Below are 27,470 nucleotides of genomic sequence, written 5' to 3' on the forward strand. Positions count from 1 at the left end.
ATGGGTCTATAATGGCAAGTCACCACTTGGTTCTTTGCTGCGCTGTTACACAATGAAGTCTTTAGAACTAAAATAAAATAAAATCCTGCTCCTCTTCCCAAAGAAGCCCAGGGTGGCAAAGTCTGCAGTAACCAGACAAGACTCTGAAAGCATCACAGACCTTGAATGGCTGCCATGTCAACCTTCCGCAGCATATCATCCCAGAGAAGGGTATGCAGACCCCACTGGCCAGTGATGAAGCTGACCACCTCCCGGATGTGGTTCAGGTACATCTTGCCCATGTTGCCAGCATTGCGACTCATCCAGTTCTTGGAGTCCATCCCTTCCCCTAGATGGAAGACCTGGAGGGACAGAAGGAGAAAGGAGAGCAGGTGGTAACGGAAGGTGCAAGAGGAGCCAGGTGCGAACGTCAGGGCCAAGGCTGGTACCAGGAGGAACCTGGCAGGCTCACCATTCAAGAGCCTGCCTGGCACATTAGCAAGGAAGGGGACCATTTCCTGGGAGCAATCATAGAATCATAAGAGTCGGAAGGGACCCCAGGGGTCATCTAGTCCAACCCCCTGCTGTTCTGGAATTGCTGCTAAAGAATCCCTGACAGATGTCCATCCAAGCTCTGTTTAAAAACCTCCAATGAAGGAGAGGCCTCCACCTGCCCAGGTAGTCCGTTCCAGCCTGGTGCCACCAGGGAGAACACCAACATTCTCTGCTCCTAAAGCAGTGGTCGGGAGGCCATATTTGAACCCACGTGGATTCCTTTCTGGATAGCCATCTGAGGGCCACATGCCAGTGGAGGGCAGGGCCAGAGTCAAAACAGGCGGAGCAACAGATATGAATTCTACCTTTTGTTCAAAGGCAAGCGAGAGGCTTGAGCAGAGCTCAAGGACTCTGGTGCCAATGCCAGGATGTCTGTGCTATCAACAACTGTTTTGTGAATGACTTCAGTTAGCTAGGTACTTATCACACAGGATGGGGCTCTACCATTGAGGAACAGACCTTGTCCACCTTATCTAACCTCCCCCCACCCCACTTCATCCAGCTCCTTTACCTCATCTGCCCCAATATGCACCCAGTTGGCCTGTGGGTGCTTGCTCAGGACTTGGGTCAGCACAGACTTCACGATGGCCATTGTTTCCTGGACATGGGGGTTGAAGCTGTTGGGGAAGCGCTCCACCTCCCGGAGGTGCCGGTATTTGTCATGCTTCAGGATGAACTGCGGGAGAAAGGAGGAGAGGAATCTGGGGCATGAATGGGGAAAGGGGAAGACCTAGGGGGACAGCACAGACTGGGGTGCCCAAACTTTTTTGAGCCACAGCCCCCATGGTTCTATAAACTCATCCCCAGTGCCCCCTACTCTATAAAAAGCATTGCTCTGATTACTGTAATGGATTGCACAACCCACTAAGGAAAATGGCTTATTTATTTATTTATTTATTTATTTGGTTGTTGTTGTTGTTGTTAAATTAATTACCACCCTTTGCCCTAATGTCCCAGGGCAGGGTACAGCATCAAAAGCAATAATAAAATCTAATAAGATAAAATTCAAAACAGTAGCAATTAATTGCACATTGGTTCAAAATCCAATTAAAACTACTTTGTTTAATTCAACAAAACTGATCAACTCGATCCAGTGATACCAGATATTGCACCCAATTTTTTTTTATATCTTCTTCCTAACAAAAACATAAAGAAATGCATAGCATAAAATGTTAATATATAACTACTTATTAAACACGCTCAAACGTTCACCTACCACAGATATGTATGGTAACTAATTTATAAGAAAATCAATAGCTATTCCCAATACTTGGCTGTCCTGTGACTTGTGACAACTCAGAATAGTAAGCACTTTGAAAGCGATAAGAGCAATAAAACTTTAAATACCAAGCAGGGAAGGTGTTTTGCTCTAGGTTCTAGCCTGGGCAATTGTAAGTAAGAGATCAATGCACTTGGAGAGGCCCACAAACACCCCCACCCTACTGCCCCATGCCTCTTAGTGCCCTCCCTAAGTAATCCAACCACCCCTTTTCAGAACCATTGGCATAGACCATCTATTGCATCTTCGCAAGTGACTAGTCCACACTGAACCATTTAACTCGCCAGCTCCCAAAAATATACTAACAGGAAGTCCTTCATGGCAGTCCAGCAAATAGAAAATACTAAATGCAGCTTCTGTGTTAAGGAAACATCTTGCAGCTGTTCTCCTGGGGGCAACTGTAACACTGGGTTGGCAAGCGGGACAAGTCTGATCTAGGAACAAGGGAAGCTGTCTTATACTGAGTCTGACTTCTTGGTCCATCGAACTCAGAATTGCCTACACCATCTGGCAGCAACCCACCAGAGTTTCAGGCAGAGGACATTCCCAGCCCCACACAGACTTCCTGGGGTTTGAACCTGGGACCTTCTGCATGCTGGGCAGGTATTCTCCCACTTTCCTATGGCCCTTCCTGCAGCCAATTTAGCTGTGACTCTTCCATTGCAGAGGGCTGGACTAGATGACACTTGGGATCCCTTCCTTCTCTGCAATTCTGTGCATCCCTGCAAAAACAACCTGATTCTCAGAGATTCAGCAGTCCTAGCTGCCTCCATAATTTTCTCTCCATGCAAAAAGAAAACACCCCTTCACATCTTTAATTTATCTATCCGACTGCTATTAAAGAATCTGCTCCGTGCAGAATCCTCCCCACCCTGCTGGTTTGCCCAGGTCAACGGAACCAGTTTCCGCTCCTTTAACAAATCAGAACAAGTAGTCATTGTTTGCTCAGCGGCACAACTGGAGTCCAGCTCCCTGGGCAAGAACTGGCCTAACCAGATATGAAGGCTGCATCACTCTGAACAGTTACACCCTTCTTCCTTGCAGGCAAGCCAAGGAAAGACTAGCCCTCCCTGAGCAAGACTAGATCAAGACTCTATTGGAGGGGACGGGAGGCAGCAGCAGCAGCAGAAAATATGGGGTGGGGGGAGTACGATTTTAAAACAACACAGCCATTAAGGTTACAAAACTCACAGGTGAAAAGCAGCTGTCAATAGTCTGCCTTCTAGCTCAGGGTTTCCCAAGCTGTTGTTGGACTACAACTCCCATTATCCCTAGTGGTCAGGGATGATGGGAATTGTAGTCCGAAAACTGCTAGAAACCCAAGTTTGGGAAAACCTGGACTACAGCTTCCATCAGCTCTAGCCAGGATAGGCATGCTTTTGACTACAACTCCCATGATTCCCAGCTAGTACAGCCTTGTTTTTGGACTACAGCTTCCATTAGCCCCTGCCAGCATGGTATGCATGGACACCAAAGGCAGGGTGGGGGAAGGGGAGAGACCAGGTCATAGATCTACCAGAAAGGCAACCAAAGGCCAGCAGTGCTGGAATGAAGAAGGGGGTTCTCCTACCTCTACGTGGCCAAAGGTCTGCACTAAAGGGATCAGCTCCAGTTTGTTGAGCGCTGCCAGCTCCTGGATTTTCTCAATATCTTCTTCGCTGTCAGGAGACAAGAGCACCCGTCATCCACAAGCTGCCAGCATCCCAGAGACCTTGTTGAGCTGGCGGGTAGGAGCAGAAAGGGAGGCCACTTCCAATAAGTCAAACCACACGGAGCCGGTCCTTCCATAAGGCAATGAAATGGGATAGAGCCCCAAATCCAAGGAGCGCCACCTTTCTGGTGCACAGGGTCAGGTCTTGGCCTGGATGCCCTCACAACTGTATGGCACCAACCAAACACACACAGCAGGCCAGTAGCGACTGAGGCAGACCTCTTACCTGTAAGCGTACGGAGACTTGAGGATCTCGAGGTCTCCCTTGAAAGGAAACATGTCTTCGTATTCGATCAGGATGCCGTTGGCACCCAGCTTGGAGAAAAGCGGGAAGATCTGAAGGGAAGAACATGTGAGATGTACCATCCAGTTGCCATATGGGTACAGTTGCAATGTGGCAAAGCACACTAACTGGCAGAGCTAGCACTGAGGGCCACCACCTCAAATGGCATTAAAAGGAACCTGCACATATTTGTGGAGAAGGCAATTATTGGCTACTGTACTAACCCTGATGGATATATTCTCTCCTCCACTGTCGGAGGCATTGTGCCTCAGAATGACACTTGCTGGGAATCACAGGAGGGGAGAGAGCTGTTTGACTCATCTGGGCTTCTTCCCTTTGGGGCATCTGGCCAGCCACTGTGAGAACAGGATTAGATTCCCTCCCCCCTTTGGGACTGATGCAGACTCAGGGCTTCCTTAGTTTCTTATGATTCCTAAATGGAACCCTAGAGTGAACAAGAATGGGGGAACACTATTGCTCTCAGATCCTGTTTTGTGGGCTTCCCTTGGGGGCATCTGGTTGTCCCCTGTGAGAACAGGATGTGGGATTAGATAGGTCCCCTTTGGCAGGATCCAGTTCCAAGGCTCTTCTTCTGTTCTTAGAATTGGCTCCAGAGAGGAGGCAGAAGGAGAGAAACAAAGGATTTCCCATCTGGGCTTAAATCCACTAATAGGTCTCTCTTAAATCAGAAGCAGGGAAGCTGTGGACCTCCAGATCTTATTGGGCTGCCACTCCCATCAACCAGCAAGGCTAGTGCTCAGGGATTATGGGAGTTGTTGTTGTAGTCACAGCTGCCCAATCCTGGTTCATGGGAACCATTGCTAAGCTTAGCAGTGCAACCATCCAAGGCGGCTTTCCCCAACTTGGTGCCCTCCAAATGCTTTGAGCTAAAAGTTCCATCAGCCACAGCCAGCGTGACTTTCAGCAGCTCCAGCCAGCATGGCTGTCACTCACTGGTTTATTGCTTTGATTAGAAGATTTATAAGTGCCTGGTTAAAAATCTTTCCATGTGAGATAACGCAGCTAAAGTGCACAGTTCCGTTAAGGACAATGTATACAAAATAAAATAATGGTGAAACACACACACACACACCCCTCCAATGAGGTAGGTTAGGATGAGAAGCAGTGACTGGCCCAAGGTCATCCAGTGAACTTCATGACTGAGTGGGGATTTGAACTCCGGTCTCCCAGGTTCTAGTTTTGACAGGTGCTAACTGGATCAGGCCATGGGCCAGTTCCTAATCTCCCTGCAGACCACATTTGACAGGTGGAAGGGACCACTCCCATGTCAATCGCCAGAGATGATAATGATGTCAGATAACTGACACCTGTCTAAGTTCAAACATAGTTGGTATAACTTCTGGCCAGTAAATTACAGCAACCTCCTGTGAAGACGTCTTTTCAGCACCAACCAGGTGGTTCACAGTGGGACCACACCTTCAGCATTCTCCCCTCTGCAGAGAAAGTGGTTTGTATTTAAATTGCTTTCTCTGGAAAGAAGGGGTGGGGGGAGAGTTCACTTAAAAGCCTTCCAGAGGAAGCAGTTTGTGTTCAAGCACTGAAGGAAATCTCATCACCCATTAATGTCTGCTGCTCAAGATGTGGCATCAAGCACAGTGACAGGGGTTAGTAAAGTATCTGGCAACTTTATCCCCCTCTCTCCCTTCCCCTCCCCTCTTCCAGTGTTGGGGAAATATTGGAGTACAATACCCTCTGGGTTCCACCTGGATGGCCAGTCAAACCCAGACTCCAGAAGTCAGCAAAACAGGACATTTATTTAGGTGTTGCAAAGCTGGTACAACACAAACAGCAAATAGTGCAAAGTGGCACACTAGATATGAAAACAACACAAGCACTTAGAAGGAAATGGAAACAAAAGGGCAATTGTGTGCCTATATCACAATACTTCCTTCTACTAGTTAGAGCAATACTTCCTGCATACCTGTCATCCTGCCCTTCTCTCATGGTTCTCTTGCAAATACAACCTTCACATTCCAACCATCACTTGCTCAGACCTCTTTACACACCTTTCCTGTTTTCACTCTCTATAATAATTTCTCCAGCACCAGGATTCACCTGGCGTACAAGCCCTGCTCAAGGTGGGCCTCCTCACCTGCTCCAAGTAGGAGACTTTTGGAGCTGCTCCCTTGAGGTCCAGATGGACCAGCCGCAACTGCATCAAGCTGAAATCCTGGAGGGCCTTTTTCTTGGCGTCCTGCCTCGCAGGGGCGGCAGCTGCCACGATCTTGACATCCGGGATACCCAAGGACTGGCTCTGAGGCTCTGCGGAGTGCTTAAGGTCGCCGGCCTTGCCCCAAAAGCTGCTCTCCTGGCTGGATCCCTTGTATTGATTCAGGGAGAAGCTGCACGCATGGAAGAGAGTAGAAGACCACCAACATGGTTAATGTCAAGAGCAGACCCTTCCCCAATCTCGGGACCTCCACATGTTTTGGACTACAACTCCCATCAGCCCCAACGAGCATGGTGTCATGGACTGGCTAGGTGCAGAGAAATGGTGGGAGGCACCATCTGGGGGAACCCCCAGGGGAAGAAGGTTCAAAGCTAGGGGATTGGTGGTGGGATGGCGATGATAAGTGGTTCGAGGGAGAAGAAGGAACAGACTGGGGGAAGGAGGTGTTAGAAGCTGAAGAGGCAACAGGGTTTAGGGAGCAGGGAGAGGCTGGGGAAGAGGGTAGTCCAGACTCAGCGGCAGGAGAGGAAGCTGGAGCAGAGTCAGGGGCCAGAGATGAGCTACGCTGCTGAAGAAGCCATGGGGTTCTCCCCCTACTGCTGTGGCCAGTTCCCCTTCCAACAGGTTGCTTGGGAAGGACTCAGGGAAGGAGTCTTAGAGAGCAGTGGGAAAGCAGGGACCTTTCAGTCCTTGCAACTGCCTCACTGGGGCAAGACCTACTGGGAAGAGTTGCTTGGATCACTAGGCCTGAGCTGTTTTGGTTTCTTCAAACAAAGAGTTAACTTTTCTGGCACTGAGTGTTTTATTGCTGACTCTGGCTCCTGACAAACAGCCATTTTGAACTACAACTCCCATGGGTCCCAGCCAGCACGGCCATTTTGAACTACATCTTTTATGGGAGTTTTTAATTATGCTCTTTCTGATGCTTTAATTCTTGTCTTAATCAAAGTTACTGCAATCTCATATGTTTTATACCAGCTCTCTGTATTCTTAGGAAAGTGCAGTCTATAAATATTTTAAAATAAACAAAGCCCCAGCACCATATAAGTATTTAAACAAATAAAGAAATCCTGCAACTGTGCTGGCCAATGGGAATTATAGTCCTGAACATCTCGAGGGGACTGGGTTGAAGAAGGCAGCTGTACCCCACAATCTTGAAACAGCCCCAGAGCAATAGGCAAACATTGATTTCCACCCATGGCTGCAAAAGAGCTTTGAGCCAGCCCCATTTATAGGACCCTGGACGACCAACAGGGATGGGGGACCCTGTGGCCATCCCTGGTATGTTGGCCAATTCCAGCTCCCAGTAGCCAGTAGGCCCAATAGTCAGAGATGATGGAAGTTTGGGGTCCGGCAACATCTAGGAAGGGCCGCAGGCAAGGCAAGCAATGCCTTGCAAGACAGCGATGCCTGTCCAAAAGATACTCACCTGTCCCGGAAGAAATACTTGATGGCCGCCAGCACCACAGTGAGAAGCACCAACAGCCGCAAGAGGTTCAGCTTCTGGGTCCGGTGGAGCGCCATCCCTGCTAGGGAGGAACAGGAGCCACGAAGGGGCATGTCACAGCTCTGCTCAACACAACCCAGACAGGCCAGCAGCAGTCTGGATTTTAAGGCTTCACTTCACCCACTTTCATGAGATGCCACAGTGCGGGGAGATATGCCCACAGCCCCTCCACAACCCCAAACCTGCCGTAATCCTAGGCCAAACTGAACTTCTAGAACGTTCTACACACTGAGCGTGCTCCTCGGGAATTATCTGCAAGGAGAAATTGCCACACCCTTTACCGACTAATTAATTGCAAGCGTATCGGTTATATCTCCCTGAGAGCCAACTCACTGTTTCTGTTTGGGTTTGGCACAGATAATTCACCACGGCAACAAATGATAGGGTGATTAATTAATTTTGGGGAGGGGAGTTCCCTCAAATGGTTGCATGTAGCTGCCATGACTAGTAGCATGGTTAGCCAGTGTGGTATAACAGTTACAGCATTGGACCTAGGAAACAAGGCTTCGTAATCCTCACTCTCATAACCTTGGGCCAGTTGCTGCCTCTGATTAGCCTACCTCACAAGGTTGTGGTGTAGATCAAATGGGGAGAGGGGGAGAGCCATTTATATACTACTTTGAGTTCCTTAGGGGAAAGATAGTGTATAAATGGAATAAATAAATAAAACATCTTTTACCTGATCTAACCAGAGAAAGAGAGATTGGGCTGGCATTAGTGCCCTGCTGGCCCAGGCTATAAAAGAAACTTGCCCTCCCTGGGAGTGTGAGATTCCCTCTACAGCGCTTTGGGAAAATAATAAGAAACATAGGTCACATCAAGACCATATATTTGAAGCACTTTGATACCGCTTCAAACAGTCATGGCTTCCCCCAAACAATTCTGGGAGCTATACTTTGTCAAGGATGCTTAGAGGGGCAAAGAGACCCCGTTCCCCTTCCAGGGCTACAATTCCCAGTGTGGCTTCACAATGGATTCATCTTCACAGGAAACTCTGGGAACTGTAGTTCTGTGAGTGGACAAGGGGTCTCCTAACAACTCTTAGCACCCATAACAAGCTACAGCTCCCAGAATTATTTGGGGGAAGAAGCCATAACTGTTTAAAGTGGTATCGTAGTGCTTTAAATGTGAACATGGCCTTAGTTTGGCCTATATAGCAAGTCCTAGCTGCTATGAGTTTTTGTTTCTTCTGTTATTCATAAATAAACACTACTACTATTCAAATTCTTCTGACTTCTGCTGCTTCCTAGGATTAGGACAGGCCCGTTCTGAGCTTCCTTCATATAGGGACTGCCCTTTTTTGGGTCAGCAGAAACAGCCTGACAGATCTTGATTCAGAGCAGACTTTTGAAATGGCTCTCAGGTCAAAGGAGGTAGGCAGCATCTGCTTTGCATGCAAAAGGTCACGGGTTCAATCCCCAGTGGCATCTCTGGGTGTCCCCTGCCTGAATCCCTGGACAACCATTGCTGCCAGTCAGTGTAAACAATACTGACCTAGATGGTCAGACTCAGTAAAAGGTAGCTTTCTATTTTCCAACTAGTCATTTCCCTGAAATTTGGCTAGATTTATATCCCTCCCAATGTAGCTTCTTGGCCTTGAGTTACAATACTGATAGGACACATTGCTTTTAATTTACAATTAATAGAAATTTCCAGACAAAATTTTGACGGCGGCTCACACCTTCACTATATTACTTAATTATAGCTTTAAATTGCTTTTGTGTTGTACTTTTATTTCATTGAGGATCTTTGAGACTCTGTATTGTATAAAAGGAACCGCTAAATCAATCTTATAAACAAATAATAAAGTAATTATGAGGCCATCTAATGCAGTATAACCTAACTGGCAGCCACTCTCTGGGAACCTTAGTCAAAGAGAGCCTTGTTAATGGGAGATGCCCCTGGGGTGTTGAAATTGGGACTTTAATCACGCAGTCCTCAAGGGACTGTCTCACCTGAAGGCACCCAGGCTTTGTGTGTGTCATATTACCTAAGCAAAACAGTACAACTGTTGCTTCAGTAGCTGGGCTTACCTGCTCAATCCCAGCTGGTCCAACGGGAAGAACTAGAGGGACAGCAGTGCTAGCCTAGGGACAGGCGTTCTCAACCAGCAGAGACAGTTGGGTCTCATTGAAGCAGCCTTGCCCCACCAGAGAGCCAAAGGGGGTCAGAAGCACCTAGGAAAAGACATGGGGATAGAAGATCTCAGGAGCATAATACATACCAAACTGTCTATCTATCTGGAGTCTCAAAACAAAGTATGCTGATTTAGCTGTGACTCCTGCATTGCAGGAGGTTGTACTAGGACGACTCTTTGGTTGCCTTCCAGAACTATGATTGTCAATTCTGAGAGCCAAGGGTGATTCTTCCAAGCCCCATTCCTGGCCAGATTGCCAAAGGATTTGTAGTTAAGTGCCCACTAGCGGACCTAGAAAAAGCCGGGCACCTCTCAAGTGCTGAAACTACCCAGCATGCAACAGGATATGCCAAGGTGACTGTGGGCATGTGCCAAAGCTTACTAGGAGCTTAGTGAACTGGGCTCTGGGACCAAGACCACCTTGGCTGTCCTGGTTATATATTTATTTATACCATTTCTACACTGTTTGGAATGCTCTCCCCAGAGAGACTTGCCTGGCACCATCATTGCATGTCTTTAGGTGCCAAGCAAACACATTCCTCTTTACCCAGGCCTTCAGCCAATACATAATCTATAGTCTGCTACAGGTGTGGGGGAGGGGCTGATTATTTTATTATTATGCTGCCTATTATTATGTTTTGTATTATGTTTTATTATTATGCTTCTTAAAATATGTTTTTAATGTACACTGCCTGGGATCTTCAATCAAGGGTGGTCTATAAGTCAAATTAATAATGATGATGATGATGATGATGATGAAGCCTAGCTGACATCAGGCAGTGAGGGTTGTTGCCTATGCGAGTCCTACTCAGAGGAGACTCATTGAAAATAATGGGCATGACTGGGTCCATTTATTTCAATGGGTCTACTCTTAGAGTATAACTTAATTAGATGCAACCCAACTTCTGAGCAATAGAGAGAAGCCTTCCCCAACCTGCAGCCCTCCATTGCCTCCAATTCAGAGGTATAGTGGTCTGGGGACATGGGGTAGGTCAAAGATCTGTTACTATTTCTGCAGCAGCATCTCTGTCTCCAGCATCCTAAAGCTCCAATCACCACAAAAGGGGAGCTTCTTAGCCAATGAGAAGACGTCTTCTCACCCTTTCTGGCCATTGGAGCCAGTCAGAGTGAAAGGAGGTGTGTCAGCCACTGAGGATGGGCTCCTAGGGTCTCTCTGGAGAAGGCACAGGAAGAAGTCCAATGAGTTGTTCCGTACGCTCCAAAGCTGCGTACAATATTTAGGAGCACTGACAACACAATGTGCTTCAGCTTCAAGAGAAAGGTGTGCCAGTTCTGTTACATAAAATGCAACGTCAAGGAAAACACAACTTCAGTCTCTCCGAAATAAGATATTGGAACACTCCAAACTATTTGCCCACATACATGCATGGAAAATAGTAGATCTAGCTAAAAGGCAACACCAAGAGACCTGCATTGATAGTTGCAATACATCCCTCTTTATGATTACAGTGGTACCTCGGGTTTATCTGCTGGTCGTTATGATACAATGGCCCAATCAAAGAAAGTAAGTGCAGTGGTACCTCGGGTTACAGACGCTTCAGGTTACATACGCTTCAGGTTACAGACTCCGCTAACCCAGAAATAGTACCTTGGGTTAAAAACTTTGCTTCAGGATGAGAACAGAAATCGTGCTCCGGTGGCACAGCAGCAGGAGGCCCCATTAGCTAAAGTGGTGCTTCAGGTTAAGAACAGTTTCAGGTTAAGAACGGACCTCTGGAACGAAATAAGTACTTAACCCGAGGTACCACTGTATTGTATAATCCTGGAAAGTTGTATAACCTAAGAAGGAACGTGGCTGTGACTATCGTAAAGGAATCCCACACTCCTGAAGTTGCCACTATACTGCTGCTCCAATTCCCAGCTTCTCTGCTTGGCATCCTCATCTCTAAGCAAAATGCCCTTTGCTGCCATTCAGCTAGGGTGAACTGGGGACTGCTGTCTTGACAGATCACGCTGGGAATTGCAGCCCCATGTAATATCGCTAATGGGCTCCTCTGCCTGCCCAGCTGCCATCCGACAAGGTCCTGCAGCTGCACAGAAGGGTTCAATCATCAGAAAAGGGCTGCAGACAAAATGCCAAAGATAGCATTTTCTCCCGCAATGGATGGATTATAGGGCAAGTGGGATTATGGGTGGGGTGCTGCAGGGGATCTTTACTTCTAAGGCCAGATGACATTGGGACTCACATCAAATGACGCAGAGAGGGGTGTGTGGCGATGGTGGAATCATCCCCAGGGACGCTGCTGAACATCTGAACATCTCAAAAGACATTTTTGGAAAAGAATTAACAAATGCTTTTTTATTGTTGTGTCTGCTGCCTTAAACTCCTATGGGAGGGAGGGCAGGATATAAATCCAAATCAATAAATATTTAAGTGCTGGTGATCAGATACCTTGGTACTCGAACAGATTGGCTCCTGAACAAATCAGCTCCTGAACGCTGCAAACCCAGAAGTGAGTGTTCCGGTTTGCAAACGTTTTTCGGAAGCCAAACGTCCGACATGGCTTCCAATCGAGTGCAAGAAGGTCCTGCAGCTAATTGGAAGCCGCGCCTTCGTTTTCGAACCGTTTGGAGCTTCAAACAGACTCCCAAGAACCAAGGTACCACTGTAGTATCCTCTACTGCCCCTGAGCACAGCTGGCTGGCTTAGGGGGGGCCTAGAGCAGACTGTGTGACATAAACAGCATTTCTGCTGCCTGAGGCAGTTTCCTCAATCTACCTCCTGGTAGAGCTGGCCTCTGTTGTCCCCCATATAAGTACATGGGGGGGAATAGAGTTTGCTGGGTCAGGCCAAGTATTCCAGCATACTGTCCTTACAGTGACCAACCAGATGCCCCAAAGGGAAGCCTGCAAGGCAGGAGCTGAGTACAAGAACTCTCTTTTCCCTGAGCTGGTGTTCAGAAGCATTGCTTGCTGCCTGCAACTATGGAGGCAGAGAATAGCCATTGATAGCCTTGTTCTCCATGAATCTGTGCAATCCACATTTAAAGACAGCCAATTGGGCGGAGCAAGTTCCTTCGTTTAACTATGCTCTGCATGAAGAAGTTTTCTCTGCACTGCACCTTCCAACAAGCAGCTTCATTGGAAGCCCATGATTTCTAGTGTTATGAGAGAGTGAGAAAAACTTCTCTCGATCCACTTCCTCCATGCCAGGCATAAATCCACAATCTTCTATCTTGTCACCTCTTACTTGCCTTTTCCTGGAAACTGAAAAATCTCAAATGCTGCGATCTTTCCTCCTTCCCAGTGCTTTTTCCCCCCTTAAAAAATATGTTTAGGGGTAGTCTCATTTTCCTACTCATATTGAAATACTGCCCCTCAATGAGGCCAAAATTAGATTCGCAAAATATTTAGGGGTAAGTGTATCCCTGCGTCCCCCCAGGGGGAAAAGCGCCGCTCCTTCCCCTCGATAATTTTGGTTGCCCTTTTCCAGCTCTAAAATTCTGACTCTGTACTCACCCAAAAACTTCCACACATGAAAGGTTTTGTAGGGATTAGCGATAAAATGGCTACAAAAATAACAAGGAAGTGTTGGCGATGACGATCCTAGAAGATTTTTTAAAAAACCGAAACAGGCATGAAAGGAAAGTTCTTTCTCCCTCCCTCTTTTTTCAGTCGATAACTTGCACATTCTCCCTCCCTCTAGTAGTGAACTCAATGTTCCCATGCTGACAACAGAAAAGGAACCAAGAACGAGGCCAATGACAAACAAGGTAGAGATAGGTAAGAATTATGAACAAGTGCAGAAAGTGGAAAGAAACAGGTCCCCCCCACACACACACCTCGCTTAATACTAGAAGCCAATACAGTCCAACAATGAAGCTGAATGCTGGAAGATTCAGGACAGGAAGGACTTGGAATCATAAAACTGTAGGGCTGAATGGGACCCAACACCCTGCAGTGCAACAGGACTAATTGAAAGAACAAATATTATTACATTTATTACCCTCCCTTTCTTCTGTCATGGACTCCAAGTCAGCGTAAAAGTGGTTCTTCAGTAGCCTCCCATCCAGGCACTGATGAGACCCAGTCCTGCTTAGTTGCAACAGGTAGTAGCCTCAAGGGCTCCGGGCCCTAATTTGCACCCAATTTATGCCCTGTTAATTTCTATGGGACTCTAGTATTACTTACTTTCTTTGATTAGGCCATTGTATCATAAGGACCAGCAGATAAATCCTAAAACTGCTGATCATTTCTATATAAGTCTTCACATGCCTATTTTCATCTGTGTCAATGATGGCAACTTTTTGATGGACGGATGGATGGATTTAATATACCAGTCTTCATCAAGAGATCCCAGGGCAGTTCATAAATAAAAAAGAGGTAAAATTTAGCAAGTTCCCACTGCTGCAGAGGGCAAAAATAAAAAAGTTTATGAACTATGAAATTCACTACCAGAAGTTGCAATAATCGCTACCTACTTGGGTGGCTTTAAAAGGCAAATTCATGAAGATTATTCTCAATGGCTACTTGCTATGATGGCTGTGTATTGCCCCTAATATCATAGGGCGGATGTCTCTCAGAGACTGAGATTTGGAATCACAAGCAGTGAGGGTGCTGCCATTGCACTCATTGCTAAATGTGGGCTTCTTCCCATTCGGACATTTGGCTGACATGAAGAAAGGATGTTGGTCTGATCCAGCAACGCTCTTCTGATATTCTCCTGAAACAACACCCCCTTACATGGGGAAAGGGCAGGTGACCAGACTATGGAAAATCTAGGGACCTAACACCACTGGGACCTCAAGCCAGGAGTATACATTTTCTTGAATGTGCGAAGTATTCTGAGCTTTTACATTTCTGTGTCTACAAACAAATAACACCTTGGCTGAAAGGGGGAGTGCCAAATTACTTGTCAGCAGTTCCCTATATGTAAGAAGAGCCTGCTGGATGAGGCCAATGGCTCATCTAGTCCAGCATCCTGTTCTTACAGTGACCAACCACATGCTTGCTTTCCTGCAAGCAGAATCTGAGCACAAGAGCAACTCTCCCCTCCTGCAGTTTACACCAAAAAATACACCACTCTTTCTTGCACAAAAGTCAAAAATGCATTGTGAAAAACACTTCCTTTTGTCAGTCCTGAATGTAATGCAAGCCACAACCATCACATAATTTAAAATCATATTGTTCCATTGTTTAGATACTGTCTATAATTTAAAAGGGACGCGGGTGACACTGTGGGTTAAACCACAGAGCCTAAGACTTGTCAATCAGAAGGTCAGCAGTTCAAATCCCTGCGACGGGGTGAGCTCCCATTCCTCGGTCCCTGCTCCTGCCAACCTAGCAGTTTGAAAGCACGTCAAAGTGCAAGTAGATAAATAGGTACCGCTCTGGCAGGAAGGTAAATGGTGTTTCCATGCACTGCTCTGGTTCGCCAGAAGCGGCTTAGTCATGCTAGCCACATGACCTGGAAGCTGTATGCCGGCTCCCTCAGCCAATAAAGTGAGATGAGCGGCACAACCCCAGAGTTGGTCACAACTGGACCTAATGGTCAAGGGTCCCTTTACCTTTATAATTTAAAAAGTAAGAAGACTCTGCTGGATCAGACCAAAGGAGGGCCATCTAGTCCATTATCCTGGTCTCACAGTGACCAACCAGATGATTGTATTCCTGCAAGCAGAATTCAAGCACAAGAGCAACTCTCCCAACCTGCAGTTTCCAACAACTGGTATTCAGAAGCATTTCTGCCAACTATGGAGGCAGAGCACAGCCATCATGACTAGTAGCCTTCAATAGCCCTCTCCTCCACTAATCCTCTTTTAAAGCCATCCAAGTTGCTGGCCATCACTGCCTCCTGTGGGAGGGTGTTCCATAGTTTAACAATGCACTGTGTGAAGGAGTTTCTTGATGCTGGGTAACTGATCTGTTGCCGTCTGCAGCCATTTAAAGCCCTTCTCGCCTCTGTCGCTGCTTTGCATGCCATCTGGCCAAGTCCCTACTCCGTTTAAAAACTGTGATTTCTATTTAAGGGAGCAGGAATTCCCTGGGCATTGTCATCACCGCATGCTACTCCTCCTGTGCCTCTCAAAACAGAAAACGTTCAGTGACACACACACTTTCTGCAAGAAAGAGTGGAGAGGGCAGGGTGACAGAGTTTCTGCCCTCGGGGAATAACGCTCTGTGGAATCTCCATGGTGCTGCGTTAGCTAATTACTAGTGTGGGGAGCAAGGAAACTCTGATCCAGGTTTTTTGGGGGGGGCACATGTCAGAGCACAGAGGAGTGTCTCCTGGGAAAGATGCACAATTTGAGGGCTGTGATTCGCTCAGCTGCAGCAGGAGTGCACAAGCCAAGATGGATTCTGGGAACATCTGGATTGTTTTCCTGGAGTGGTCCATCTTCTAACAGCAAGCAGACAGGACTGATGCCTACAGGATGTTCACAGGGAGAACATGAAGGATATGGCCATGCTTTGTCCCCAGCATCTGGCATTTAAAGGTGTAAGGGGGAGAGGAGAGCCTTTTCATCCACGCCAAAACTAACGCTTTTACACAAAAAAGACACCACTTTTTCTTGCACAGAAGTCAATAATGAATTGTGAAAAACACTTCCTTTTGTCAGTCCTGAATGCAATGCAAGTCACAGCCATCGCATAATTAAAAACCATTTTGTTCCATTGTTTAGATACTGTCTACAATTTAAAAAGTAAGAAGGGTTTGCTGGATCAGACCAAAGGAGGCCCTTCAAGTCCAGCATCCTGGTCTCACAGTGGCTTGTATTTTATTCCCGCCATCAGAATCTGAGCACAAGAGCACTCTCCCTTCAACCATGAGGGCTGTGTTCAGCCACTGAAAACCATTTGCTTGGAATCACAAGTGGAAAGAATGTTGTTGTGCTCAGTTCCTGTTTATAGACTTCCCCCTGGGGCATCTGGTTGGCCATTATGAGACTAGGATGCTACACTAGATGGGCCACTGGCCTGATGCAGAAGGTTCATCTTGTGTTCTTAACAGATTCCTTGCCACATTTGACATTTTGAAAATAGTTTTTACTGGGGTATTCTTTTTAAGCTGTTGACCACCTTATGTAATTTTCTATGCAAGTGTGGTTGATAAATATTTAATTTGTTTTAAAAAATAAAACATATTGCCACTTGCCATCTACACCAGTAGTAGAAGTTGAATGGGGGGGGAATCCCCCTCCGTCCATCACCCCCCCAATCTTTCCTATTCTGGTATTCTAGTCCCTGCACACCTCAACAACTAGAACAACCCAAGAAATGCACAAGAGCAAATGTTCCCAGCCTTAGAATACCACATTTTGCAATGAAACAAGTGGATGTTGTAAATGCAACAGTAGCAAAAAAATCAAAAGCAAATAACACAGCCAGGAAAAAAGGCACCTTCTAGAGTTGACTATATAAGTTCCTTTCTGGCCAGCTGCTAAGCTGAACAAAAATGGGAAGGGAAGGATGGGGAGGAAGGGAGGCAAGCCTTGGGTGTGATGGATAGAAAGTTTGGAATAGCCTGAAAACGGAATGGATTGGAGGGGGAGGCCTTGGCCCCAGGGCATTTTGCTGACCCAGGTAAAAGATGAGATGGTGTCCGGTTCCAATTCTACGCACAGGCACAGGGGCATCTGCAGAAGGACAAGAGGGGCAGCCCCACTCCCAAGTCATTATTTACCATGCTAGTTAAGTTTGCTTCTTGGTTTGGAGTATTTACTTTTCCCCGCTTCCTGGAAAAACTCCTGTATATTCTCATGCCGAGGAGCTGACCATATTGATGTCTGCATCTTGCTTCAACCCTGGGAATGAGGCTGCATCATCGACTGAGTGTACGGGTTGTACCATCCCACCTTCTAACACTTTGCTATTGCTCTCTGCCATCCCGCCTCCCAGCATCTGCCGTTTGAGACGGTTGCCTCACTTTGCCCAAGGAAAGAGCCGGCCTTGTTAGGCCATCCTTAGTACAAAGAGATCTCACCTTGTAGCAGAGGCTTGAGGGGACAGAGAAGGAACAGTCCCTTCCCCTCTGGAAAGATGAAAGCCAGCCAGGAATTCTTCAGCTCTGCTTCTAGCACTGATCAGAGCAGAAGATTCCTCAAAAGAAGAGGGAGAGGAGAAGTGGGAGGAAATCCTAATGGTCCTCTTGGTGTAGCCGGAGGTTTATTTTAGGCAATTTCCAGCTTTGCTCATAGCAAAACTCTGCATGTACGCCTCCCCCTTCTGTGCTGTCTGCCCTTACAAGGGACCCGTCTGCTCATATCAGCAACGGGCTTTCATATTCTCAGAGGAGAAGGAGACATTCCTTCCTCTGATGCAGCTTTGGAACTTTTTGTACCAAGGATGGCCAGAATCTCATAAAAGTTGCAATGCTGAGTGGTTAGTGTGTCAGACTAGGAGCTTGGAGACCAGGGTTCAAATCGCCACTCAACCATGAAGCTCACTGGGTGACATTGGGCCAGTCACTGCCTCTCAGCCAGTCTAGTGAGATATCACAAGGTTGTTGTGGGGATTAATTCAGGAGGGAAAGAACCACGTACAGCACCTTGAGCTCCTTGGAGAAAAGTGTGGGTTATAAATGCAACCAGTCAATCAATCAGTCAATCAATCAATCAATAAGAGAGAGGCTTCCTGCTGCGTGAAGATCTTTAAGTCTGCAGGTCTATAGCACAAACCATAGTTTTAGGGTTGTTGTTGTTGTTGTTGTTGTTGTTCATTTCATGCATGAATCACTACCCAGGAGACCTCCCAAAGCTATTTATAATATAACAAAAAATAGAAAACAGCTACATCTATCAAAGCAACTTTAAAAAGCAATTATATACGTAAAAAAAAGAGAGCACATAAATAAAATCAATTCACATCCAAGACAGACACCGACTGGGATAAAGATTTTAGAAGGCTGGTTTTATTTTAGAGGTTTGCAGAGTTAAAGTGGATCAAAGTGTTCTTAGTGCAAGCCACCCACTTTAAGAACAAATAATCTGACTTTTTGTGGTTTGGAAAGTGCCAGGAAAATGTGGGGCAAACAAACAACAAACCGGAAGATGCCCAGAAGGCAGGGGATTGGGTGTTAGACAAATTCATGGCAGAGAGAGCTTTCGATGTCCACTAGCCATGATGGCTACGCTCTGTCTCCACTGTCAGAGGCAGGAAATGCTTCTGCTGGAAATCCTTGCAGGTGAGAGTGCTTTTGTACTCAGACCCTGCCTGCAGGATTCCCACAAGTGGCATCTGGCTAGGATTCTGGACTAGATGGACTACTGGCCTGATCCAGCTGTAGGGGTATTCTTATATTCTCAACTGGTTTTCTGACAGAAGACTGTGCTTTTTGTCCCCTCTTTCCAGGTATTGAAGGAGTGTCTCCACCCCCATTGTTCAACCAGGACACTGAGGTCCAGCTCCGAGGGCCTTCTGTCAGTTCCCTCACGGCGAGAAGTGAAGTCACAGGGAACCAGGCAGAGGCCCTTCTCGGTAATGGTGCCCGCCCTGTGGAATGCCCTCCCATCAGATGTCAAGGAGATAAACAACTATCTGACTTTTAGAAGACATCTGAAGGCAGCCCTGTTTAGAGAAGTTTTTAATGACTGATGTTTTAATGTATTTTTAATCTTTTGTTGGAAGCCACCCAGAGTGGCTGGGGAAACCCAGCCAGATGAGTGGGGTATAAATAAATTGTTGTTGTTGTTGTTGTTATATCAAAATCTTGTGCCTGGCAAGGGCATGAGTCAAAAGGTCTCATCCTGTGGCTCTCAGCCAAGGGTGGGCAGCCCTAGCACAAAATGCTTGCCCAGAAGACCCCAGTGGAGCACGAGATGGAGGTGCTTGGGGGAAGAAGGAGAGCCTAGCAGCTGGCTGGCAGCAACAATTTGAATCTATGGTGACCTTTACAGCTACCTTGAGTGTGAGCTTGATGTTTGTGCCTGCTACCAGTGCTGACTGTTGCTTTATCTAGTGTTGAGATTGTGCAGTACCAGGCAGGTTATGACTCTTGATGGTGGCAGCGAGTGGACGGAAGTTGTTCTTTACTCTCCAGGTCTGGCCCCTCTCAGGTGGGAGAGGAGAGAGGAGTATTAGATGTCCCAGAGGAGATGGGGCATGAATCCATCAAATTAGGAGTGGATCTTATTTCTGTATGCTATGCCTTGCGTTGTCATATTGCTGAGTGTGAGTGGCTTACGTATCTATTTCATGTTTATGGATATGGATACATATCCATGACTGGCTGGGGCAACCCAGCCAGAGTTGCGGGGTATAAATAATAAAATTATTATTATAACTATTATGGTGCAGTGCATGTATTTTGATATGGTGTTGCTCTACTTATTTGGTGTGCATACACACACACACACACACACAATATGCTCTTTGGTTTTATCAATTTTATGTCTATGGATATGGATACAGCCTATGTGTTTTGACATGGTGTTACGGTGCTTATTTTGCATATGTACATACTTATATATCAGGCCTGGCCTGGCCTGTCCATGAGGCAGACTGAGGCAGCTACCTCAGGCAGTGGAATTCAAGGGGCACCTCTGTGGGTGCGTCCCCCTAGTGCACTTCCAAGATCTTGTGAGAGTCTCACAAGAGCCCTGCAAGATTGCAAAGAGGCCTCACACAACCTTCCAGACAGCCTGGTAAGGAAGGCTTTGGTGCGGAAGGCAGCATAAAGTGTGTAGGGCAACACCTTTCCCTTTCGCCTCAGGTGGCAAAATGGAATGGGTCGCCTCAGTGTATACAGTGGCGTAGCGTGGGTTGTCAGCACCCGGGGCAAGGCAAGTAATTTGCACCCCCTAACCCGTGGATTTGCGCCCCCTAACCCCCAGATGTTGCGCCCGGTGCGGCCAGCCCCCCTGCACCCCCCACGCTACGCCGCTGAGTGTATATACACACTTCTGTATTTATCTATTGTAAACAGCTTCAATATCTTTTAGACCAGTGGTTCCTAAACCTTTTCAACTGCCCCCTTAGTCCCATAATCTCCTCCCCAGTGCCCTCTACCCTACCCTAAAGAAAGTATTATTCAGAACATCAGTTTGCAGAACCCATTAAGGAAGATAACAACACGATAAAATTCAAAACGGGAACAATCAAAGGCACATTTGTTCCAAATCCAATTAAAACTATGTGGTTTAATTAATGCGAAAAAATGGATGAAGTTCATTCAGCGTTGCCAGCTTTTCAAAGTCTGATAGTCATTTACACCTCCAGCATCCCCTTGCTGCCCCCTTCCCTTTGATCTAGGTCAGGGGTCAGTAAACTTTTTCAGCAGGGGGCCGGTCCACTGTCCCTCAGACCTTGTGGGGGGCCAGACAATTATTTTTTTTGGGGGGGGGAGAACAAATTCCTATGCCCCACAAATAACCCAGAGATGCATTTTAAATAAAAGGACACATTCTACTCATATAAAAACACACTGATTCCCGGACCGTCCGCAGGCCAGATTTAGAAGGCGATTGGGCCGGATCCAGCCCCCGGGCCTTAGTTTGCCTACCGATGGTCTAGGTCTCTAGGAGGTAATCCCACCACACACTGTTTTAGATAGTAAGTGGTATATAAATGAAAGTAATAAGAATAATAAAAACACAGAGGACTGCATAAATGATCTAACCTCCCTGTTCACTTAGTGCAAGCAACTCAGGATGAGTGCATGATTAATAGGTCATCGGGAGGAGCCTCGCTTCATACTTCTTCCATCCCACATTGAGACAAGGGCCAAACTAAATGACCCCATTAAATGCCTGATTACATTTAAAGTGTCTACTTTTTTCCCCTTTTCAGCAACTGGCTACTGCAGCTCCTCAACTGATTGCTCAAAACTGGGAGGGTTTGGATAATTTGCAGTTATCCATTTGGAGACAGAAAGTTTGGACAATGGAAAAGCTGACTAAACAGTCAAAAGCACTGAACGGGCAGCGAGCAGAAAATCATTTTTTTTGAACGGTGGTATGCCTTTATGACATGTGTATTAGAAAATGATTCAGATGTAGAAATGCCAACAGTGAAGGCCCAAACGTGGCAGGGTGTATCTGGTACACTTCATTCTTGTACGGAGAGGAGTTATTTATGTTTGTTTGGGTGTTTGCAACGTTGTCATTCTTAGATTATTATTTTTTTTAATGCAACACACAAACACCAATAAGCAGTGAGAGGGGCAGAGGGGAAGCAGGACTCCGGTGTGTAGAGAGAGGTTAACCCTTTCCCCACCAATACATGCCCACGAAAAATGGAAGCCCACATGGGACAAAAAGGGTCATTTAATCCAATCCCCTCCAATGAATGGTGTGCTGTATTCTCTTCTCTCTCTCTCTCTTTTATATGCTGAAAGCTGTTTCAGGCTTTGACCCAGGATGAGGCAACTGCAACCCTCCATATATTTGTTGGACTACAGCTCCCGTCATCCCTGACCACTGGCCATGCTGCTTGGGGCTGGTATGAATTAAGAGTCCACCAATATTTGGAGGGCTAAAATGGATGGTGCAGACCTGTTTGGTTTTATTTTATGCTGGTAGTTTGTTGCAGCCAAATAAGGGAAGAGGGTGTGCATAGGTTGTAGTTCTAATAAATAAACAACAACAACACACAACACCAACTATCCTATTTGTCCTGGAAGGGAGGCATTTTTGTTGGGACTGCTCTAGCAGGTTTGGACCATTGGAGATGGTGCTTGTTTCCAGCTATGCTGCATTTTCCACCTCTGTTGCTAAGTTCTAACAATACTTTAGACGGCTAAGTTCTAACAATACCCTAAACGGCCTCGGTCCAGTATATCTGAAGGAGCATCTCCACCCCTGTTGTTCTGCCCAGACACTGAGGTCCAGCTCCAAGGGCCTTCCGGTGGTTCCCTCACTGCGAGAAGCCAAGTTACAGGGAACCAGGCAGAGGGCCTTCTCGGTAGTGGCACCCGCCCTATGGAACACCCTCCCACCAGATGTCAAAGAAAAGAACAACTACTAGACTTTTAGAAGACACCTGAAGGCAGCCCTGTTTAGGGAAGCTTTTAATGTTTTATGCATTACTGTATTTTAATATTTTGTTGGAATCTGCCCAGAGTGGCTGGGGAAGCCAAGCTAGATGGGCGGGGTATAAATAATAAATTATTATTACTAGAGGTTGCTGAGTTTGCTCGATTCACTCACCAGCCACCTTTCCCTCATTCCTAATCAAACCCATTACATCTTCCCCATCCGTCCCCCCACAGCTCACCCCAAGCCCTTAAAAAAAATCAATTCCTCCCCCCCAAATATTTTAAACTAGAAAAACAAAATCTTTACAAATTCAATTTACATTTCCCTCGACTTTCCTCCTTTCTGCAGTTGCTTAATTTATATCTTTTTATTGCTGCGTATCTTGTTCAAATCTATTTACTTCATTTTTTCCTTATCTTTCCTATTTACTGTATTTTTCCGTGTATAACACGCCCCCATGTATAACACAACCCCTATTTTTGGGGACTCCAAATAAAGAAATACCCCACACGCGCTATCCGTGTATAAGACGCCCCCCTCCCAATTTTAAACTTGAAAAAATAGGGGGGAATATAGTCTTATACATGGAAAAATACGGTAATCATTTCTCACTGCACGTGTTTATATCAATCCTGGTAAAGGTTTTACTTTGTTTATCTTCAAGTAATCAATACATTTTCCTCATTCTATTTTTAAAAGCCTCTCTTCTTGTTGTCCTATTCTTCCAGTAAGTTTCACCATTTCACACCCCCCCCAACAAGCTCTTTTTAAAGGAGGGGATGAGGCGCTTCCCACAGTGAGTTAGCAAGCCCTCGTACTTCTTCATTAAACACACGTGCAGGGACGTTTCAGGAGGAGAAGAGGCTCCACAGAGCGGCTTGCTGAACTGCTGTATGAAGCGCCTCTGCCCCCCATCTTATATCGCCACATGTGGCGGCCACACAAAACTGCCTATCAGCAGCGGCGCAAACTGCTGGGTGAGGCGACCATCTTACATTTTATATAGGCAGATAAGAGAACGTTACCCACTCTGCAGGCCCAGAACCAGAGGATGCTCGTCGGTGAACAGGCTCTCCCGCAAGGAAATGAAAGTAACCTCAAGAATAAGCTGAAGGGCGGAGGCTTGGCTGCAACCCACAGTAACTGGAAACAATATTTAACTCTATTGTTACCCATTGCTATATCAACGGGCTTGGTTGCCGCTGTTGGGGGGGGGGGGACAGCAGGGGCTGCTGTGCTGTAGTTGCAGTTTCCTCTGAAGCCAAGAATCTCCAGCAGCCCTCATCCCCAGGGTCTTCCTTCCAAGCCCTAGTGCTTTTTTCCAAGGATACTCAGTCAAGGGTACACAGTACCAGCATTTTTATTTATGTATCTCTATTTATTTATTTTTTAGAAAGGTTAAACATGTGTCACTGTGACTCCATGGTGAATACCAGTACCCTTTTTGCTTTTTAAAAAATGACCAGCCCCATACCCTTGCCCCACACATTATGTTGGACTTTGTAGTGGGCGTGGAGGGGGGTGTGGAGTTGCCAGTGGGCATGGTGCACCCTTTTCCATATACGCCCCCCCCCAATCTAACAGAACCAAGCATTATGAGGGGCCCAGCCAAAAGCACTCTGCGCACAGCTGGGAACCTCCTCACAAGGTCAGCAAACACAGGAGACCAAAGAACAGATTAATAATTAAAACAGATACACACTTGCACAAACCACACAAACACCTCCCCCCCCCCCCAGCTTTCCTTGACTAACCTTCCTCCGGAAAAAAAGACAAGACAGAGCCAGCTGTGTCCTACACGTGGTGGTGGGGGAGTGTGCTTGTGTCTGTATAATACACCTATACAGTGCTTTTTTTTCCCTTTAAAAAATGTTTAAGGGTACTCTCATTTTGACTCAAGAAAATCACCATTTTATCGTTCAAATCGGGGAAAATAAATACAGTAAGTGGACAAAAGTACAAAGATTCACAAAATCTTTAGGGGTATGCGTACCCCAGCGTACCCCCAGGGGGGGAAAAGCACTGCACCTATACAATAATCTTATATCCAAATGCCAAGCACTTTATTCTGACAGGATGCATCGGAGGAAGGCCGACAAGCACCCAGGCTGCAGCATGCCCATTTGAGGGTGCATCTACATCAATTAAACTGGTTGAATTCTAGATTAATTGTCATGGCACTTCCTTCCCTGCTTCCCCCGCCCCCCCAACATATAGGGAGTTTGTTAAAACAATGCCAAGGTCCCTGGTTGCTGGTCCCAAGCCCCTCCCCACCGCCTTTCCTAGAAGGCAGGACAGTGAGACAAGTCTGAGTATCATTTGAAGTCGTCTTGCAGGTGCCAAAGCTAGCTTTGCTAATCTGTGGGGAGGGTGGTAGTTTAAAAATAATAATGTAATGATGATCATAATGCTTTAGATTATAAAGGGCTCCCTCTTTCTGTTACGCACCAGGCCTCTTCCAAGGTTGTTGGGGATATAGAGGATATAGGGCACAGGATACAGATGCAGTTGGCAGGACAGTTCCACCCCAACCCCTCTCTGCATGATCTGGGCAAAACGGAAATCAATTCTAACCAACCTCCTGCCACAATAAGCTGGTGGCACGCCAGAGCCTCCCCCCAAAACACTTCCTCCTCCAACCTTCTTGCCCCCCTCCCTGAGAGATAGATCCATTGTACTAAGTACCTCGGTTGGCATGGGGCAAATGCCTGCCTCTGCCTCCCCATAACCACCAGCTGTGCCCCCTCTCCATTAACCCCTTCCTCCCCCACCAGGCAGAAGCACCTGCTCCCCTGCTCACGCCACCCTATGCCTGTGGTGCCCACAGACTCCTGCCAGCTTCCATGCCCTGCGCTCATTAAATGCCATCTAGCTGCGCATTGGCAGGCTCTCTCTCCCCGTCATGGCACCGCCAAACAGGCCTCCGCAGCCTGTGCCAACCGCCCCCGCCCCCACCCCAAGCCTGGCACTGGAAGGTTATTCCAGCCCCAGTGCCCCTAGAAGCACCCCGGGACTGCTCTTTGCACCCCATCATGGGGTAGGGGTGGGGAGAGGGACCCCCTCTCAGCTCCTTGCCCCCCGCGCCTCCGCGTCATCGGCTGCCCGCTCCGCATGCCACCCACGCGCCCAGGTAGTCTTACCTGCCGCTCCTGGGATTCCGAGCTGGCAGCGGGGAGACGCAGCGGCCGCGCCGAGCCCCTTCCACCTGCCGGCAGTCTCTTCCTACCTGGCCCGGCCAGGTGCGCCCAGCAGCCGCGAGCAGCCGCTCCGGCATCGCCCAGCCCTGCAGCGGGAGCCGGTTCGGGGGCGGAGCAGCTAGGAGACGCCCTCCCATCGAGCAGCAGGAGCGGGGAGGGAAGCCCCGAGGCCGCCTGGCAAGGGCGAGAGGTGCCAGCCAGAGAAGGAAGAGCAGCATTATGGCAGAGAAGAGAGCAGCCTTCGCTCATCCACCCCCGCAAAAAAAAGAAGGAAAAAACGCTGGTGCCCTCCAGGTGTTTTTGCATTACAGTTCCCATTGCCTAGCCTCCCTCCGGATGGGAGTTGTAGTCCAAAAACTCCCATGGGAGTTGTAGTCCAAAAACATCTGTCGGGGGGGCCAGATGTGAGGAGGCGGAGGGAGCTGGAAGATGATAGTGGTCACATCCACACAAGACCTTCAAAGCCCTAACAGTCGCAGCTTCTTCCAAAGATTCCTGGGAACTGTAATTTGTAAAGGGCCTTGACAGCTGCTAGGACAGGCATCTCCAAACTCGGCCCTCCATATGTTTTGGGACTGCAATGCCCATCATCCCTGACCACTGGTTCTGTTAGCTAGGGATGATGGGAGTTGTAGTCCCAAAACAGCTGGAGGGCTGAGTTTGGGGGTGCCTGACCTGGGAACTTTCTGCATGCAAAGCTGGGGCTCTGCCACTAAGCTTGTGGAACAGAAGGAGCTACTTCAGATTGCTCTGCCCCTAATATCTCCCACCGCTCTCTTAATCGAGTCTCTGCCTTAGGGGTCTGTCCTATCTTGAGTCAGACCAGTGGTCCATCTAGCTCAGTATTGTCTGCACTGACTGGCAGCAGCTCTCCAGGACTTCATTCATGGTTCTCTCCCAGACCTACCTGGAGATGCCATTGGGGACTGAACATGGCACCTTCTGCAGGCAAAGAGATCCATAAAACACTGAGCCATAGCCCTTTGTGTGGGATCTGGGGCTGCTCAACCCAAGCCCTGAAGAGGGGGACATATAATTTCCAAAAAGACAGGTGCAGGGGCTCAAGGTGCCATCTCCTCACACATGGTTCCCTTGCCCTTGACCCCATGCAGTGATGGCTGGTGTCTATTGGGAATGATGGGGTGGAATGCAAGAAGCCCGGCAGTAGTTTGCGCCAAGAGCCAATGACAAGCAAAGCCAACTCTAGTTCTGTCCCCATCCTTATCCTCCTTGTAAACTCAGCAGGGAGGAGCAGGAGGAAGCAAATTGGCAGTGCTACCCTCTAGACTGGTTTTGAGTAAGCAGCTAACCAGGGATTGGCCAAGGGCAGGGCAAGACTGGTGGTGGAGCAGTGCCCCATTAGCCCCAATGGGCCAGCACCCACTGATCCAATGTATGAGTGGTGAGCTGAAGACACGGCACTCCACACATGCTCAGGAGCTCTTTCTCTGTAGTGTCACATCCCATTCTCCAAGGCTGAGCTCCAAGACTGGAAAAGGAGGGTTCAGGAGCTGAGGCCAGGCAAGAATCGAGCCCTGGATGTTTTAGGTTATGTGTACAAAAAGAGTCATCACAGGTCAGTGACCCAACAGTATGAACACACTTAATCTCCGGGGCTTTTGAAAATAATCTTAATAACCACAACAACTCATAGCATGCTCAGTTTGGCATGTAGATGTGATACGTTTATTTTATT

General features: G+C 47.4%; 1 protein-coding gene across 6 annotated transcripts in view; it reads right to left on the bottom strand.

Moving 5' to 3' along the window:
- The window catches only part of LOC309357065 (hexosaminidase D-like), a 41,765-nt gene extending 15,851 nt beyond the window's left edge, over positions 1 to 25,914 (bottom strand). Inside the window, exons 1-8 of one of the 6 annotated variants that reach the window (XM_081888989.1) lie at positions 25,718 to 25,914; positions 9,539 to 9,682; positions 7,428 to 7,524; positions 5,921 to 6,170; positions 3,751 to 3,860; positions 3,384 to 3,471; positions 1,046 to 1,210; positions 161 to 341 (exon numbers count right to left, since the gene is read on the bottom strand). In XM_081888989.1, the coding sequence (XP_081745115.1) occupies positions 161 to 341; positions 1,046 to 1,210; positions 3,384 to 3,471; positions 3,751 to 3,860; positions 5,921 to 6,170; positions 7,428 to 7,522 (889 nt within the window). In that variant the 5' untranslated portion in view covers positions 7,523 to 7,524; positions 9,539 to 9,682; positions 25,718 to 25,914. Of the gene's footprint in view, positions 1 to 160; positions 342 to 1,045; positions 1,211 to 3,383; positions 3,472 to 3,750; positions 3,861 to 5,920; positions 6,171 to 7,427; positions 8,114 to 8,184; positions 8,203 to 9,538; positions 9,683 to 25,717 lie in introns of those variants that run through there. The other 5 variants (XM_081888988.1, XM_081888990.1, XM_081888991.1 and 2 more) reach the window with 5 other exon arrangements.
- Between the last annotated feature and the right edge of the window lie 1,556 nt (positions 25,915 to 27,470).

This window comes from Podarcis melisellensis (assembly GCF_964234715.1).
Source record: "Podarcis melisellensis genome assembly, chromosome: 14".
Lineage (NCBI taxonomy): Eukaryota > Metazoa > Chordata > Lepidosauria > Squamata > Lacertidae > Podarcis > Podarcis melisellensis.